Source organism: Cebus imitator, unplaced genomic scaffold (assembly GCF_001604975.1).
Source record: "Cebus imitator isolate Cc_AM_T3 unplaced genomic scaffold, Cebus_imitator-1.0 Scaffold338, whole genome shotgun sequence".
In the NCBI taxonomy this organism is placed as follows: domain Eukaryota; kingdom Metazoa; phylum Chordata; class Mammalia; order Primates; family Cebidae; genus Cebus; species Cebus imitator.
The window spans coordinates 755,692-774,736 of NW_016107653.1; the positions used below are offsets into that span (position 1 = coordinate 755,692).

Genomic DNA, 19,045 nt, shown 5'->3' on the forward strand with positions numbered 1-19,045 from the left:
TGCATGTGCCAGGCACTCTTCTCAATGCTGGCAGTACACTGGTGAATTAGACAAAGTCCAGTCCTCATGGCTGCTATGTCCTGGTGGGAGAGAGAGATGCTCGGCAGGTGAAAAGGTCTTTATAATTTCAGGTACAGGTCAACTAGATATTCAGGTGGAAGTGTCGTGGAAGCAACTGGTTGTGTTAGCCTGGAGACCAGGGCCAGGGAGCAGGTGGCGGGGGCATCAGCCGGTGACTGGCATTAGAAGCCAGGAACCTGGCCGAGCTCTTCTGGAAACACACAGAGGGAGGGTGGCCCTGGTGTTTAAAGGTGGGCAATAAGAGCTGCAGAGGGGCCTCCAGGGCAGTGGGAGGAAAGCCAGTGAGCACAGAGGCCTAGCCACCCAGTAGGAAAGGGTCTTGAGGGGATGGAGTGGAGGAGTGCATCAGATGCCCATGGTGGGTCAGGGGGAACCCCCAGTGGGTTGTTGTCAGTGACCTTGACGAGAGCAGCTTTGGTGGAAGCAAGTGTCTGCTTGGAATGGGCTCAAGGAAAGAATGGGACGAGGTGAACCCAGAACCAGTGGTGGCAGACAGCATTCCACAGGCGCTTTGCTGTAGTGGGGTAGAGGAAATGGGGCAATAAGTGAAGAGGTGGCCTAGGGGAGTGAGTATTGCCAACGGGAGATCCCTAGTGCTTAGATTGTGTAAGGGAAAATGTGTGGTGGAGGGGAGGAGGCAGGCCACCAATGAGGATACCAAAGCACAGAGATACTTGGCAGCTTATCCAGCCAGGCACACGCACCCACACATACAGATGCACACACACAGACACACACACCCATCCAAACAGACGCGCACGTACCCAGACACCCAGACCCACCCACAGGCACACACATAGATGCGGGATTTGAATTCTGGTAGTCCCGTGCAGCAGTTGCTCTTCTGTACTACTGTTGTAATGGTGTTCTTTTGGAGAACGTTACTCTTTTGGGTGCAGTCCAGGTAGGCCATTCTTTACACCCAGAGACTCCCGGTAGTCAGCTAGAAAGGATGTGACCACCAACTCCCTGTCCTGAGCAGAAGGAGTGGTCAGTGCGTGGCCAAACATTTCTGCCTATTCACTAATTCTTAAGGCTGCGTGTTTCAAATTGGCTGCGTGGTTTATCATTATGCATTGTGATTTTTATGCAATGATTTCTTATTAGCGTGGTGTTTACATTCCTCCCCCTTTTTTTAATGGCAGTTATAGATTTTTGTTTGACTAGAACACTGGTCTGTGATGAAGATACAAATTATCAGAGTCTGCGATTGAGTTGGGCCTCTAAAACCAGCTGTAATCAGAGAAAAGGTAAGATGTGTGTTAAAGCACAATCATGAGCCAGTGGTGACTCAGCGGCACATTCAGGTGTTTTTTAAAAATATATATTTTTTTGTACATTTATTTTTACGCAGATATTTTCTTTCTTGGAACTAGTTTTAAGTTTTTAGCAATAGCTTCCCATATTTGTCAGATAGTCCATTTAAATCCATGCTTCTCCTCTCTTCTAATGCATGGGGTCTTTGTACATAATGGATAAACCTCATCATCCTGACACTATATTTTTTCCCAAAGTGAAATTAAGCAATTATTGGTGAAGAACTATGGAAACCAACTGGATCACTTCAGTAATTTTTTTTTTTTTTTTTTTTTTTTTTTTTTTTTTTTTTTTTTTTTTTTTTTTTTTTTTTTTTTTTTTTGAGATGGAGTCTTGGCTCTTGTCGCCCAGGCTGGAGTACAGTGGTGTGATTTTGTCTCACTGCAACCTCTGCCTCCCAGGTTCAAGCATTTCCCTTGCCTCATCCACCTGAGCAGCTTGGATTACAGGTGCACATCACCATGCCCACCCGATTTTTGTATTTTTAGTAGAGATGGGGTTTCTCCATGTTGGCCAGGCTGGTCTCGAACTCCTGGCTTCAGGTGATCTGCTCACCTCAGCCTACCAAAGCTCTGGGATTACAGATGTGAGCTGCCACTCCTGGCCCACTTCAGTAATTTTTGATGATCTGATTTCTGTTTAACTTTGATCTTCCTAGGATTAGTTTTCCTAAAGTGGTTCCACAGAGAGTTCCAGATTTGCTGCATCAGCCACATGTATCACTGGGCAAAGATGAGGGTGTGGGGTCACTTTTTGGGTCTTGGGATGCTTTGACCACAGTGGAGGTATATTCATGACATACCTGGGACAGGTTGTTAAGATCACCTGTGGTGAGAACCGATTTCAGGGGACAGTGTTCTCAGTGCAGACTGAGAAGTGGCTTATTTTTTTGTTTGTTTTTTAGAGAACCTTTTGGGAAGGGTAGATAAAAGACCATTTCAAGAATACAGAATACTAAATACACCCCCCCAACATAATAAATGACTGTTTACCATGTGCCAGACATTCTTCTATATATTTTATTGATTCATTTAATCTTCCTAGCAACCCTGTAAGTATGTACATAGTATGCTAATTAAGATTCCCATTTCTTAGTGAAACAGCTGAGACACACAGGAATAGTAGCTTACTCAAGATTATACTAGGAAGAGATGGGAATGAGGTTTGAACCCAGAAATCTGGCTTTGGTCTACATTCTGAACTGTTTTGTTATATTGCCTCCCCTGAAATGACTTGGCTAGAGAGGGGTTAAGAGAATGACTAAGCACCCATTAAAATACGGTCACAGAGGCCAGGTGCAGTGGCCATACCTGTAATTCCAGGACTCTGAGAGACTGAGGTGGGTAGATTGCCTGAGCTTAGGAGTTCGAGACCAGCTTGGACAACGTGGCAAAACTCCATCTCTACCAGAAACACAAAAGATTAGCTGGGCACGGTGGTGCATACCCGTATTGTGGTCCCAGGTACTCAGGAGGGTGAAGTGGGAGTATCACTTGAGCCTGGGAGGCAGAGGCTGAAGTGTGCCGAGATCACTCATACTGCACTCCAGCCTGGGAGATGGAGTGAGACCTCTGTCTCTCTTTGCTTTGGAAAAACCTTATGTCAAGTTATGTATTATTATAAGCTTCAGAGAAAAAAGGATATTAAACTGTAATCACTTCACCATGTTTACCTTCTTTTTCCCTTAAACTTACCAAAAAATTATGCTTTTAAAATGAGTAGAAATAAATATACAAAAGTGTTAAAAGTGGTTATCTTTGGATCAGTCTTGGGATTATAGGAGTTTTATCTCTTGTCTACCTTTTGTATGTTTAGAATTTCTATGATTAGAAAGATATTTATTATAAAATTTCTTCCCTTACAAGATATTGCAAAGATAGTACATAGATTGGCTTGACTCTTTCCTTCATCTTCCCCTAGAGTGGGACATCTTTGTAAGTATAGTCAACCAGGAAATTGACATAGTGTAACACTGTTACACTACGTCAGTATATACCTTGCTTCACAGTTTTACATGTAGTGTGTGTGTGGTTCTCTGCAGTTTGATCCCATGTGTAGGTTTGTGTAACTACTGCTGTGATGAGAACACAGAACTGACCTGTCCCACTGCCCTGCAGGGGTGGCCCTATGCTGCTCCCTCGCAGCCATACCTGCCTTGAACACTCTGCCTGCCAGCTAGTGAGCCGTCTTCATCTCCGCAGCTTTGTCATTTCCAGGATGTTAGAAAATGGAATCATACAGTATATGACCTTTTGAGATTGGCTTTTTCTACTTACCATAGTGTTCTTAGGAGCCATTTAAGCCAGTACAAGCTGCATGTATTGGTGGTTCATTTCTTTTTATTACTAAGGAGTATTCCACTGAACATTTACCTATTTAAGGACGTTTGAGGTTTTTCCAATTCTTGCCATAAGAATAAAGCAACTGTGAATATTCATGTACAGGTTTTGGTGTGGCCATAAGTTTTCTCATTCCTCTGGTATAAAAACCCAACAATATAATTACTGGGTCATGTGGTAAATATGTTTAGTTTTATAAGAAACTACTGCAAACTCATTCCGTGGTGGCTGTGTTATTTTACATTCCATCAGCAATGTGTGAGATCTATTTTTCCATACCCTTGCCAGCACCACTGTTAAAAATATTTTTTTGGTTAGACACAGTGGCTCATTCTTGTAATCTCAGCACTTTGGGAGGGTGAGGTGGGCAGATTGCTTGAGCCCAGGAGTTTGAGATCAGCATGGGCAACATGGCAAAACGTTATCTCTATAAAAAATACAAAAATTAGCCAGGGATGATGGCATGTGCCTGTACTCCCAGCTACGCAGGAGTCTGAGGTGGGAGGATTGAGCCTGGGAGGTTGATGCATTGAGCCATGATTACACCACTGCACTCCAGCCTGGGTGACTAGAGGGAGATGTTGTTTTGAAAAAGAAAAGAAAAAAATTTTAGACAAATTTAACAGAGTTTTAAAGAACAATTTGCAAATGGAGCTGCCCCTGAACCAGAAGAGGTTTAGAGAGACTCAGGTGCTGTTGCATGGTCAAGGAAGATTTATGGACAGAAAGAGGAAAGTGACATGTAGAAAACGGAAGCGAGGTACAGAAATGGCCACACTGATTACCGCTGGGCATTGGTCCTCTTTGAACATGATTTGAGCAGTCGGTTGCCTTTGATGGGCTGAAACTTGGTGACTGGAATGAGTGGGTATAGTCTGTTTACACATCTAGTTAGGTTACAGTTTACTATGTGCTCAACTTAAAATATGAAGGGAGGTATCTTTAGGCTAAGCTCAATTTAACAATTTTCCCCTTTGGTCAACCTGTCAAGATTAAGAGGTTGACCAAAACCATAGGCATTGATGTCACTTTGTCACCATTGTAAATGTGTTTATTTGGTCTCAAGTCTCACTGGGAAATGGCAGAACAGTGAGTTTTGTCAGGTGGCAACAAGGACTTTAAGTTATTTTTTTTGTAAGGGTTAGAGTGGAGGGGACCTCTTTGTGTTGGGATTTTTTGTTTGTTTTAATAGGAGAAGAAAACAAGTTGGTCTGTTTTAGCATCTATCCGTTTTTTTTTTGTTTTTTTTTTTAAGAAGTTTTAGTTTGATTATTTTGCATTTAGTATGAGTAACTTTATTTTGGATTAGACTGCTCTGTTGAAGCCTAGTGTCTGAATTTAGTCTAAAACAATAGTCTCTCGTCACCTTGTTTAACAATTTCCTCCTTTTGATCAGGTTTCACTTAGGTGAGAGTGTGGCCAAAACTTAGGGCTTTAGTGCCACTCTCAGTTACTGTCATTTTGGTCATTTTGGGGTTTTAGTCTCATGTTATTTATGGGCTATGGTGTTTTTCATGGTCATACTTTTTAATTTTTTTTTTAACTTTTGTTGTTTTAAGTGAAGGAGTGACTGACTTTTTAATTTTTGAGACAGGGTCTTGCTCTGTCACTCAGACTGGAGTGCAGTGACATGATCATGGCTCACTGCGGCCTCAACCTCCCAGGCTCAAGCAATCCTCCCACCTCAGCCTCCCAAGTGGCTGAGACTACAGGTGTGTGCCACCACACTCAGCTAATTTTTTATTTTTTTGTGGAGACGGGGACCTCACTATGTTGCCCAGGCTCTCGTTATGTTGTCCATACTGGACGCAAGTGATCCTCCTGCCTCAGGCTCCCAAAGTGCTGGGATTACAAGTGTGAGCCACCACACTCAGCTGGCATTTTATGGATGGCTGTTTGTAAACATTTAAAACTGTTGAGAGAGTGCCGTGTACCAGGGAGACTGCTATTACGACTATTAGGAGGTTAATACCAAAAGTGTGAAGTATGTTCTTTAGCCAGGGTTTCCATGAACCAAACCAGTGAAAATCAAATAGATCAAAGAATGAGTCAGATAAAGAGTTTACTCATTTTAACCAAACAGCCTGTTTGCTTATCTTCTGCAACTGAGTCTTTATAATATCTGATGTATTTATCCACATGTAATAAGTAGTGTCAGCAACTGTATGTTGTTTTTTCTTTCCTAGTCTAGTCAGTAAGTAATCTAGAGCAATTTTATTACCTGGCACAACTTTAGCAAGAGAGTTTAAAGAAGTCTGTTGTGTAATCAGAGGCTTTGTAGTAGAATCTATTCTAGAGCCTATTAGGAGGGATACATATTTAATTATAGTCTCATTTACTCTAAACCATGGGAAAAGAGACCTAACTAATTATATCTATCTAGAAGGGTAAAAGCCTCTTGGCAGTGTTTTCTTTAAGCCATGATGGAAGTCAACAGCGGTGAACCAGTGTTTTGTTTCTGACTGATGATGGATTCACAAAGGTGCTGTTAAAATTTTTATGTATATCTACTCTTTATCTTTTGTTTATTAAGGCATAATATTCCATGTATAAGGTTGGCTATAAAATCTTATTGAAAAAGTATACCCCATGAGTGTATATAATGACCTCCTTTTTAAGGGAGGTTGCTATTTACATTATTGTTTATAGAGGCAGAAGTAAGGGGAAAAAATAAGAGGTTAAGAGTCTCATGATAGAGAAGTCTTCATTTGTGATCTTGGGTAAGCTGTTCACATCTGGGATGTTGTTTGCTTTTGGGGAGAAAGTTGTTTTGGTTAGCGTTACCTTAAAGTTTCTAATGGGTGTATAGTTTTGAGAGTCTGGAGGGGCTCTTCTAATTTGTGAGATTATGAACTTAAGCTTTGAGATCCCAAAGTTTTGTGGTTGGTGGCAAGGGCAGTCTTCCTGATGTTGTTTTTTAGAGTAGTCAGTCTTTGGGTTTTAGATTGTGAAATATTTGATTGTCCTTAGTTGGTGGACCATGAAAAGCCTTTTTTACCTGGTGAAAATATATTTTGATATAATGCATTAAAGTGTTGTGGCATTTAGTCATATTAGAGTTTAGTAGCAGCAAATACTTATCAAGTGAATAGAAGCCTTTTAGTGACTTATTTTATAAGTGATTACTTTCTGTTTTTTACTGAAGTGGGTCTGATTGTCATCAATGTGTAATTCCTTTGACTAAGACAATCTAGTTAGTTTTGTCTAATGCTATTTTATCTGTAATACTTTATTTAACTGTTTTATGACGTGTCTAGTGAAACAAGCACTTCTACCCCTGGAGATTTTTTTTTTAATGAATGACCCATGAGAGAACACATTTTCTAGTAACCATTTAGAATAATTTCAGTGGACTTTGGATAATTGGGGTGGTGATCCCTAGTTTTTGGCATCTGGCCCTGGGGTGATTAAGGCAGAGGAATATTGCCTCCTGGGTGTATAGTCCATGTAGAGGACGTTCGGCTCTGGTTAGTTTTACATATCAAAGACATGTTCCTGGCTGGGCCCTTGGCTCTAAGAATTGGCTAGTCTTGGGAAGGGGCAGTCTTATCCCAGCCAGAAGGGTTTTTAAAAATACCAAAGCATCATGCTATACAAAAAATAAAAAAAAATATTTAGAATATAAATTGCATTTTCATTTTTGTAAAGAAAATCACTTGCATATGCTTGCATGGGTCTGTGTCTGGGTTCTTGGCTCTGTCCCATTGGTCTTTCCCTTTCCCTCCACCAGTACTCCACTGCCTTGATTACTGTAGGACAAACTGTTACATCAAAGAGTGATTCCTCCCACTTTATTCCTCACTTTCTAAATGGCTTTCAATGTTGTAAGTCATTGGCCTTGCCGGATAGATTTCTAATAAGCTTGTCTGTAGATAGCAAAAAAGCTTTGTGATTTCGATAGGAATTATGTTAAACCCATAGATGAAAATGTGGAAAATTGACATAATGACTATGTTGAATCTTCCAGTCTCTGAATGCTTACGTGTCTCCGTTTATTTAGGCCATCTTCGGTTTCTTTCATCAGCAGTGTGTGATGTATACAGTGTGTACGTCCTGTATATGCTGTTTTAGATTTATGCCTCAGTGTTTCATTTGGCTTAAAGTGATTGTAAATGACATTGTGTTTCAATTTTGATTTCTACATGTTCATTACTAGTAGCTGGACATACGGTTTTTTTTGTTTGTGTTGATCTTGTATCCTGTGTCTTTGCTGAATTAACTTAGTGGTTTTTGGAGGGCTTTTTTTTGTTTGTTTGTTTTTGTGATGCCTTGGGGTTTTCTTAGATCATCCTGTCATTTGCAAATAAGGTGGGTGGTGGTGGAGGAGGAAGCCCAGATTCTCCACAGTCTCCTGGCAGTGAGGGGGATGCCTGGGAAGGCAGGCGGGGCAGCAGGGTTCCCCACAGGTGGAGAAGGAATGCCTTCTGGGTTGCCCCATTTCTTTTAAAGCTGCATTTTAAGATTCCCTCCTACCCGTCCATCTACTCTCTTTCCTCGGACAGTTTTATTACGTGTTAGGATAAAAGAGTTGCTACTTTGTAGGTGATGGAGTCACAATGGGCCAGCTTTGGTTCTGAGCCCTCTGCTTGATCCTCACTCAGTCACATAATGTGGGGTGGTTGGCAGCTGGGAGGGTGCTTTGCAGCGGGGCGAGGATGGGTGGGTGGCAGAAGCCATAGGAAGCATAAGCTGCTGAGACAGCCTTCTCAATGGCATTGTAGGTCCTGTCACCAACCTCATGACTTTCTATTATGAACCGTGCATTTTCAAGAAGTGTATACTTGGTTTCTGTTGCATATTGGGCCAAGGTTGTTTTCTACAGAAGTATGCACTGGATTTTACATTGGTCACTAGGTAGAAGTCAGCATTTAGTCTTATTCTAATTTATTCTAACTTTTTCGGATAGTCATTCTTATTTAGAATAACATTTAAAATAAGAATAACTTATTAAGAATACACTAACGTGTTCTCAGGTTTTACTGACATAGTCTGTAGAAGATTCTTAAGGCTTCACTTAATTAATATTTAATAGCTATTAAAAATATATCTTTATGCTGATGTTAAAGTAATTAATGCCAAATACTGTTTGCACATCTCTCCTCTGAAGGCCGTGCTGGACGAGTGTCGAGAGGATACTGTTACCGGCTGGTATACAAGGATTTCTGGGACAACTCCATACCTGATCATGTTGTTCCTGAGATGCTGGTAATTCACTTTGGTCATTGTGAATTAAGACTCCCTCTCACCCCTCCGTCCACTCTCTTTCCTTGGACAGTTTTATTACGTGTTAGGTTAAAAGAGTTGCTACTCCGCAGGTGATGGAGTCACGAGAGTAACAGTTTCTGTCATGGTCTCCGTGGGCCAGCTTTGGTTCTGAGCCCTCTGCTTGATCCTCACTCTGTCAGATAATGCAGGGGGGCTGGCAGCTTGTCAAGGTTAATTTAAAAACATTTTTTTTTTAATTAAAAAAATATTTTTTTGAGACAGAGTCTCACACTGTCACCTGAGCTGGAGTACAATGGTGCGATCTCAGCTCACTGCAACCTCCGTTTCCCGGGTTCATGTGATTCTTCTGCCTCAGCCTCCCCAGTAGCTGGGATTACAGGTGCACACTACCACACCCAGCTAATTTTTTGTATTTTTAGTAGAGATGGGGTTTCACTATGTTGGCCAGACTGGTCTTGAACTCCTGACCTTGTGATCCACCCGCCTGGGCCTCCCAAAGTGTCAAAGTTAATTTTTTATAGATAGTTTTGCCAGACAGTCTCAGTACTATAATTTCTAGTGTCATCTAATTTTTATTCCAGAAAAATCCTTGTCTGGCCACATTCCTCCTCACTCATGATCTGGGCTCACTATTGATGATGGCATCAGGCTGCTGTCTAGGGTGTTACCCACATTTTACAGTTTTAATGAGAGAATTTTTTCTGGTATCTGTGGGCTCCGTAATAGGATTATCTTTAAATGCTGCTGTTTTTTGTGTCCCTTTATAATGAGTAATTGTGGGATCAGCTTTTTTCTTTCCTCTTTTCTGTGTCCCACCCCTTCCTTTGGCTTCCTCCTCTTTTTTCTTCTTTCCCTCTCCCTGCTTTCTTGCTTTCCCACTTTTCAGCCAGTTTTCCTTCTCTTTTTTCTTCCTTTCTCTCTCCCCATCTTTGTCTTTCTGCTTCTCTTTCTCTCCTGTTCTTTCTCCTTCTCTCCCCTCTTCTCTCCCTCCCTCAATCCTCTCCATGTTTCTTTCTTCTCTCTTCTCCTTCTATGCCCCTCCTTCCCTCTGAAGCCCTGGTTATGTGAGTTGGCTAATTGATTTAGTTATGTTATTATTTCTAATCTCGGGCTTGGTTCTTTTCAGCGTTGTCCATTAGGAAGCACTATCTTGAAAGTGAAATTACTCGACATGGGTGAGCCGAGAGCTCTGCTGGCCACTGCCCTTTCCCCACCTGGTCTGAGTGACATTGAGCGCACCATCCTTCTACTAAAGGAGGTAGGACTGCCTGATGGTTAGTACTGTTGGGGAAAGGAAAGCTAAGTTTTTTTGTAAGGGGAACCTAAATTTCATAATATGGATATCTTTAAGTTATCTTGACTGTTGTAAATAATCAACATTTGCTTGAAAAAGCATGTGTAATGACCAAGGTGTCCGGGTTCTGTATGTGTTGGTCAGGCCAGCTTTGCTAGTTGTCTTCCTGAAACACACAACTCCTGCTCCCTTACCTCTCCACTGCCTACCCTTCAGCATCCCTGGCTTGCTGTTTGTTGTTGGTGGCGAGTAGTGGGGTCAGAGCGGGGATCTGTAGAGCTCTGTTCTCCCACTGTGGCTCCCTCAGTCTACGCCTCACTTTCCTGCTAACTCTGTTCCTTAGCCGCCTCCTGGCTTTATTTCCTGGAAACCCTGCTCTTCCTACTTGGGATTCTTTGATTGCACACCTGCCTCATACTCTGGTCTTTGAACTTGTAACTGAGGCCTTGGTATAAGCTGTATCCTAGTGTACATACTGTGCTGGGGCTGTGGATGTTCTGCTTCTGACCTTCGCTGCTTCTGACCTTCGAAGTTGAGGATGCATCTGTGTTTTACCTTCTTTATTTTGATTGATTGATTGATTTATTGACAGGATCTTGCCCTATCACCTAGGCTGGAGGGCAGTGATGCAGTTATGGTTTACTGTAGCCTCAAACTCTGGGCTCAAGTGACCCTTCCACTATGGCCTCCCAAGTAGCTTGGACTGAGGTGTGAGCCACCACCCTTGGCCGCCTTTAAATGTGATACCTGCTTGGGTTTCTGTGAAATACATTGTGTCAAGTTAGGGAAGTTTTTTCCCCATACATAGTTCAGTAAGGTTTTGTTGACAGTGGCAGCTGGGAGATCCTTCACTTAGTACTGTGTGTCCCATATTTGTTCAAGAGTGAAGTGAGTAGACTTTTGTGAAAATCCTTTAGTGTTACCTCCCGTATCACACTTTAAAAAAAAATAGTAAAATGTGTTGTAAGTTTCAAGGACAAATTTAAAAAGTTTTGTTTTGTTGCATGTCAACTTTCATAAATGGACTTAGAACCTTATTCACCAAAGTTTGGTCTTCATTTCCTGTTTTGGACTCTCCACCTTCAGGGAAAAAAGTATGTGTAAGTCAGTGCTTGCTCATAACACTAATTTCATTTTATAAAGGTTGGGGCACTTGCAGTGAGTGGGCAGAGAGAGGATGAAAACCCCCATGATGGTGAATTGACCTTCTTAGGAAGAGTTTTAGCCCAGCTTCCAGTAAATCAGCAGCTTGGTAAACTCATTGTCCTTGGACATGTATTTGGATGTCTAGATGAGTGTCTTATTATAGGTAAGTGTGAGAACAAATAAATGCTAATGGGAAGTTTATATATACCACCCTCACAGTCTTACATTCTTCTTGTTTATTTTTTATTGTTAGCGGCAGCTCTTTCTTTGAAGAATTTTTTTGCAATGCCTTTTCGGCAGCACCTCGATGGATATAGGTACTGACTGAACATTCATATTTTAAAGTGTCACTGTATTTTAATGGTATTGAATGACACTGTTTGTTGTCTGTTTATAGGAACAAAGTGAATTTCTCAGGCAGTAGCAAGAGTGACTGTATTGCACTTGTTGAGGCATTTAAAGTAAGTTTTCTGTTGTATAAACCATGAAAGCAGCCACCACAGATTGTTAGTACATTTTCGTACCACAAACGTATGAGGTAGAGAGAGAGAGAGAGACAATGTTTTATCTCTTGAAAGTATTATTAGGGTTATCGGTGTCCAATGTTAAATTAACTGTGCTGGAAGAAGTGGGGGAGATAGAAGTCCAATTTTATGAAATTGAAAACATTATAAATTTTTACGTTGTAAATTTTCAGCAGTTTGTTGAAACTGGACTGAAAAAATTCAGTTAGCCAGCACATTATTTTGAAACTTTGGATCCTTTATTTTCAGACATGGAAGGCTTGCAGACAGAGAGGGGAGTTGCGGCACCCAAAGGTTGGTGAGCCCTTTCCTGCTGCTTTGTAGGTGGCTGGGAGTGATCAGAGAAGGACTCTGTCTTGGCACAGTCATAGCATGTGAATCATGATGGGGCTGCCTGTGGCTGGAGTCCAGGTCACTTGTAGACAGTGCTCACACGGCTGTCCCAAGAGTGGCAGGCCATAATCTCCATAGACCGGTCCTTTTGCTTCCTTTGCTTCTCGGAGGCTGCTAGCTCTCAGGCCTGTGGTGGAGCTGTGCTGCTTGTTTCGCGGCTCCACGTTGGTTGTACTGATCTTGCTGTGGTACCTGCAGCCTCTTAGGCTGTGAGTGTTTCGTCGCCGTAGGTACTGGGTTGACCTGGGTGTCAGTTCAAAATTGAGAGCCGTGTGCCTGCTGTTTTCTGTTTTCAGCTCTTTTGGATAATGGGCTTAAAAGAAATGTAATTTGTTAGCTTCGATTTTATTCTTTTTTTAGTCAGGCTTTGTTCTTCTTCTAAACTTATTTCGTTCAACAGACTGTTTACAGGTCTGTTGTTTCTGTGTTGAGATTTGCTGTGCCTAGATATATCTCTACCAATATGTATATGAGTTAGCTGTTAAAGTCTTTTAAAGACTCAGCTGTTGGTGGAACACTGTAGTAATAAATTTTCATATGCCAAAAAAAAAAAAAAAGACTCAGCTGTATTGTTTTTCTTGTTGGTGTATAGTTTGTCAGACATATTTTCTCAAGATAATCAAGTTATGACTACCTTTAATTTTTGAGACAGGTGAACTCAGAAGAATTTCTGTATTGTGTTGATGGTTGGGTATTATGCTTTATGGCTTCTGTGTAAAATTGGATATACCTGGTGAGGAAGTGTCACAGTCAACATTGAGTACATGTTTAATAGCTCAGTAATTTACATTAATCATTAAATTTTTGGATGAAACATATGTATTAAAGTAGCTAAATTAAACTGACTTATTACCTTAATATTGAGTATTCTGCTCTTATATATTTAAAGGATGAACTTGATTGGGGACGGTTAAATTACATTCAAATCAAGAGAATTAGAGAGGTAAGTTAAATTTTTTGACCAAATAGATACAAATAAGGTTGACTTATCAAATATTTATTAAGTAACATGTATTAAGTACGTGGGTAGTAATGAGTATTCCAAGAAGTATATTTCCTGCCTGTTTCCGAGTTGAGTAGGAGTGTCTCTGGTGTTTTCACCTTTCAGTATAACTACTTGGGTTTCTAATAAATATTCCTTTTCAAGTTAAGAAATATTTTTTCCCTGTACATAGTTTAATGAGGAATGGTTGTATAGTCTTGTTATATCTTTTCAGTATATGTCAAGATAAACAGATTAGATGTGGCGACTTACACCTGTAGTTGCAGCTGCTGGGGAAGCTGAGATGAGAGGTTTGCACGAGCCTGGGGGAGGTAGAAGCTTCAGTGAGCCATGATTGCATCAGTATACCCTAGCCCAGGTGATAGAGTGAGACCCTGTCTTGGGAAAAAAAAAAAAAGACGAAGATATGGTATTTTATTTTTTTAACCTACGAATACAATCTTGCATTGCTTAATGACAGGGATACATTCTGAGAAGTGAGTAATTACATGGTATTGTCCTTGTGCAAACAGCATAGAAGGTACTTAACACAGACCTGATGATATGGCCCAGTACACACCTAGGCCGTATAGTATAGCCTGTGGCTCCTAGGCTGCAAACCTGTACAGCATGTGACTGTATTGAACACTGTAGGTAATTACAACAAAATGGTACGTATCTGTGTACCTAAACATATCTAAACAGAAAAGGTGCAATAAAAATATGGCCTAAAACCAGGTTTTCCAACTCCTGGGCCATATTCTCCTTATGAGAATATGACTAATGCCTGATCTGAGGTGGAAGTTTCATCCTGAAACCATCTCCACCTACCCTGGTCTATGGAAAAATTGTCTTTCATGAAACTGGTCCTGGTGCTAAAAGGGTTAGGGATTACTGGTGTAAAAGATAAAAATGGCATACAAAATGAATTGAGCTTGCAGCTCTGGGTGAGTCAGTGAGTAAGCAGTGAGGGAATGTGAAGGCCCAGGACATCACTGCACACTACCGTAGAATTGATCAACACTGCAGACTTGGGCTACACTAAGTTCATTACACATTTAAAAAAATTAATTGTAGCATAATATAACTTTTTTTTTTGTGAGATGGAGTTTCACTCTTGTCACCCAGGCCGCAGTGCAGTGGCATGATCTCGGCTCACTACGCCTCTGCCTCCTAGGTTCAAGCAATTCTCCTGTCTCATCCTCCTGAGTGGCTGGGATTACAGGTGCCCACCACCACACCCAGCTAATTTTTTGTATTTTTAGTAGAGACAGGGATTCACCATGTTGGCCAGACTGGTCTCAAACTCCTGACCTCAGGATGATCCACCTGCCTCGGCCTCCCAAAGTGCTGGATTATAGGCGTGAGCCACCACACCTGGCCTTAATATCACTTTTTTATTTTTTTTGAGAGGGAGTCTAGCTCTGCCTGCAGGCTGGAGTGCAGTGGCTCGGTCTTGGCTCACTGCAACTTCTGCCTCCTGGATTCTCCTGCCTCAGCCTCCTGAGTAGCTGGGACTACAGGCGCCTGCCACCATACCCAGCTAATTTTTGTATTTTTAGTAGAGATGGATTTCATTGTGTTGGTCAGGATGGCCTCGATCCCTTGACCTTGTGATCTGCCTGCCTCGGCCTCCCAAATTGCTGCAGTTACAGGCGTGAGCCACTGTGCCTGGCCAAGGGTATGTGTTTATAAACAGATCATAGAGCATCATAGAGCATATATAGTTTTGTATTCTGGTATTTTCTGTAAGTGTTATATTGTTCATCTTTAACATTACTTATTAATTAATTTCTAATAAGATGATTCTTGCCAGGCATGGTGGCACATGCCTGTATTGCTAGCTGCTTGGGAGGCTGAGGCAGGAGGATCACTTGAGCATAGGAGTTCTGGGCTGTAGTGCGCCATGCCGATTGGGTATTGCATTAAGCTCTACATCGATATAGTGACCTCTTGGGGGTGAGGGACCACCATGTTGCCTAAGGAGGGATGAACCAGCCTAAGTTGGAAAGGGAGCAGGTCAAAACTCCTGTGTTGATCAGTAGTGGGATTTTGCCTATTAATAGCCACTGTGCACTGTCTTGCCTGGGGAATATAGCAAGATCTTGTCTCTAAAAATAAATTTTAAAAGATGATTCCGTTTCTTTTCTTTTTTTTTTTTTGGAGGCAGAATCGTACTCTGCCATCCAGCCTGGAGTGCCGTGACATGATCTTGGCTAACTGCAGCCTCTGCCTTCCAGGCTCAAGCGAACTTCTCACCTCAGCCTCCTGAGTGGCTGGGACTACAGGTGTGCACCACCATGCCCAGCTAATTTTCTTTTTTTTTTTTTTTTTTTTTGTAGAGACTGGGTTTCACCATGTTTCCCAGCATGGTTTCGAATTCCTGAGTTCAAGTGATCTCCCTGCCTTGACTTCCCAAAGTGCTGGGGTTATAGGCAAGTTACTGCACACAGCCAAAAGATGATTCTTAGTTAGCTGCAGTATTTCATCCTATAGATGTGTTTATACTTTACCCATTGTGCACTTACTTTCTAGTGTTTTACTGCTCTGATAACAAATGTACCTTTGAGACATCAGATTTCAATGTATTTTTCTTAGGTGGCTGAATTATATGAAGAATTGAAGAATAGAGTCTCACAGTTCAACATGCATGTTGATTCTCGGCGACCTGTCATGGACCAAGAGTATATATATAAGCAGCGATTCATTCTACAGGTATGCTGGAATTTCCTGGATATTTTTTTCCTGATTCTTCATGCTTACAAGGTCTCGTAGTTGAAGAGGCACATAACTCCTGCCAGGGAGCTGGCTGGCAAGGAAACAGTCTTGTTTTTCATAGTTTACATTATTTGTGTCATTGAGTTGATGATTCACCTAGAGAGGATTTATTGTTTGTTTTATTTATTAATGTTTAATAGATTCAGACTCATTTCTAATTTCTAGGAAAGTATTTCTGTAGAGTACCTGTGTTATCACTGCTTCAGGAGAGAGCCTTCTGTTTTAGTTTTTAAGAAAGTGAAGTGCTCTTCATATTGTTCAGTGTATGTAGCTATTCCCCTACACTGAAAATATTATTTTAACTTTGGAGGTCATGGATTCAGATGACTAGTAGTTAGATGCATGTAGCGAGTGGGAAGTGTGTCCTGCCAGGTGGAGACTGCCTCTGCTGTAGGGTTTCCTGGAAGGATTGGCTGTTGCAAACAGAATTGAGGTAGATGCCTATAAACTGGGTGTGCTGGGAATATGCAAGTGTCTTCCTGGATGTAAAATTGCCCTAAGGCTGGGGGAGAGTCTTTGGTGGGTGTGTTTCAAATTGGGTATCTTTTTATTGAAGAAGGGACTCTGCAGAGTGCGTATTAGAGGTGAACAGTGGATGCCAGCCTGCTGCCCTAAGTCTGAGTGTTCCAATTGGAGTTTTATCTGAACACCTGAGAGAATACCTCACACACAGATATGTGTGGGGAGTAGTGGAGAAAGTTGGCCAACTCCTGAGGCTTTGTGTGGAGAATGGTTTGCATCCTGGTTCAACTCGCTGTTCCTAACCCTCATTCCAAGGAGTACTCAAGCTCTTTTAAAGAAGGACGTTTCTGTTAGGTGAAAAAAAGTGTTTCATTTTGAGTGTTTCTGTTAGATGAAATTACGAGAATTGTGACTTTCTGCTTGGTTGGTGAAAGGTCTTCTAGATGTCATATCATGCTGGGTTGAGATTAGCATGCTGGTGAGAATGAATGATAAAAAAACGCCATTACTTCATGAAAATAAGTTTCTTTTCCAGGTTGTATTGGCAGGTGCTTTCTATCCAAATTACTTTACTTTTGGACAGCCTGATGAGGAGATGGCGGTGAGGGAGCTGGCTGGCAAGGACCCCAAGACAACTGTCGTGGTAGGTGCAGGGGGCAGGCAGCCCTCCCTGGGGTGTGGTTGGGAAAAATGTTTTCGTTCTTTGATTGTTTCTGTTTTTGTGAGTCTTAAGTGAATTTTCCCCTGGAGGGAATATTAGGCTTGTTTGGCCTTTTCATGTATATCTACTTGTCCCTCAGTCTCTTGCCTCCCTTTTTACAGATCTGGCCTTACAAGGAAGCCTTGAGAGTTTATATGTTGAAGGTCACCGTTGATTTGATCATGTGCTATGTTGAAGTATTTAAAGCACTTACAAGTTTAAGAACATTTTCTTAATTCACAACTTCATTTTATACAAAATAAAATGTTACCGGTTGGCAACTGAGTGCTGTGGCTTAAGCCACCTATCCCCCGACCTGGATGCCCAACAGAACCACCTATAGAGTGCTTATTTTATTTATATTTGTTGAAATTCAGATCTAAGGTCCTGTGAGATTTGAGCTGGAAAGTATAGCCTAGAAATCAGCATTTAAGTGGTATGTACTTTAGGCATATCTAATGATCAGCCACAGGCCCTGACTATTGAATCCACATTTGCAACCCAGTTGTTTAAAGCCCAGCAGCCAGAGAAAGAAATTTATTTTTGTGAAGTTGTTTTATCAGTCATTCTCACCAGTATAGTGATCTCAACCCAGCATGATATGGCATCCAGCACACTGGAATAAAGCGTCTGAGACTGGACTGTTTTGGATCACTTGGTTCCAGTATGTGCCTGTATCTGATAAGGGGGGATGAGAAGCACTTGAAGTTCACTCGTGTCGTATCATACGTGCTCGATCATTGCCAGCTTTTATTCTGGTTATTGTTACACCACCCCGGCTAATCCTGACAAAGTAAAGAGTTCATGAGGAAGGGGCTCAGATGACTTGAGATTACAGTTGGAGGTCTTTAATAAGCGCCAAAATGAACTGGTGTTCATGCTGGAGATGAGAGATACACTTGATACCTGTGGAAGGGATTTTAAAAGGAAGTCATTACTTTTTATAGCTACTGAGGATCATTTGATTGGCACGTGTGCTTTTGTTGGTCATGAGGGTTGACTAAGCTCTTTGCTTGGCTTCCTGTCTCACCCCTCTGCCCCTTCATGGTTTTCTTCCTTCAGCTGTGCACGACTGGAAGGGTTCTATAGGGACTGTTCCTCAGACGTCCAGCAGCTGTGCCTGCATCCCTCGACCACAGGCAGCCTAGTCACGTGCACTCTGGAGGCTCTAAATTACCTAGTGTATGCATAATAAAAGCTAAATAATAGCTAGCCTTACTTAGCACTTGAGAGACTGTTAGGTACTTTTTATTCTTCTCTGAGCCTCACCCCACCCTTTGAGTTGGGGTTTTCTCATGTCATTCTTATTTCATGATGTGGCAGTTGGATCTCTGGGCAACTCTATAACTTGCCTAAGGAGATATGCAGATTCAGGGAGTGAGGAGACAGGAACTAACTGGATCTGAGTCCCAGCACATGCCTTCACTTACGCCCATCCTGTCACAGAGCTCCGTGCAGAGCTGGGCTGGCACAGGGGTGGCCCTGGTCCTGGGAACGTATGGAGTGCTGGGAGGGCTTTGCAGAAACCCACTGTGGTGCCTGAGAGTTTATACAGTAAAGGTCAGTGCCAGTTTGATCATGTGCTATTTTGTCCTTCTGCTGTGGTGATGAGGAAATACCCACTCCTCTCATTAGTTAGACATTTTCCTTTAAAGTTTACATTCCCATTATTCCTTATGTAGAAATCTGTTTTAAAAAGAAGTATTTAGTAAGCTTGATTATTTTAAGGGAAAATAGAAGTAAACAAATCTTAATTTTGCTATATTAGACTTTTTTTTTTTTTTTTTTTTTTTTTTTTTTTTT

General features: G+C 41.6%; 1 protein-coding gene across 1 annotated transcript in view; it reads left to right on the forward strand.

The window, feature by feature from the left end:
• Nucleotides 1–19,045, forward strand: part of TDRD9 (tudor domain containing 9) — a 115,246-nt gene that overhangs the window by 55,995 nt on the left and 40,206 nt on the right. Inside the window, exons 12-21 of the mRNA XM_017505385.2 lie at nucleotides 1,227–1,331; nucleotides 8,845–8,942; nucleotides 10,090–10,221; nucleotides 11,401–11,566; nucleotides 11,657–11,720; nucleotides 11,801–11,864; nucleotides 12,177–12,221; nucleotides 13,210–13,263; nucleotides 15,901–16,017; nucleotides 17,078–17,185. Coding sequence (XP_017360874.1) covers nucleotides 1,227–1,331; nucleotides 8,845–8,942; nucleotides 10,090–10,221; nucleotides 11,401–11,566; nucleotides 11,657–11,720; nucleotides 11,801–11,864; nucleotides 12,177–12,221; nucleotides 13,210–13,263; nucleotides 15,901–16,017; nucleotides 17,078–17,185 — 953 coding nt within the window. The remainder of the gene's footprint in view (nucleotides 1–1,226; nucleotides 1,332–8,844; nucleotides 8,943–10,089; nucleotides 10,222–11,400; nucleotides 11,567–11,656; nucleotides 11,721–11,800; nucleotides 11,865–12,176; nucleotides 12,222–13,209; nucleotides 13,264–15,900; nucleotides 16,018–17,077; nucleotides 17,186–19,045) is intronic.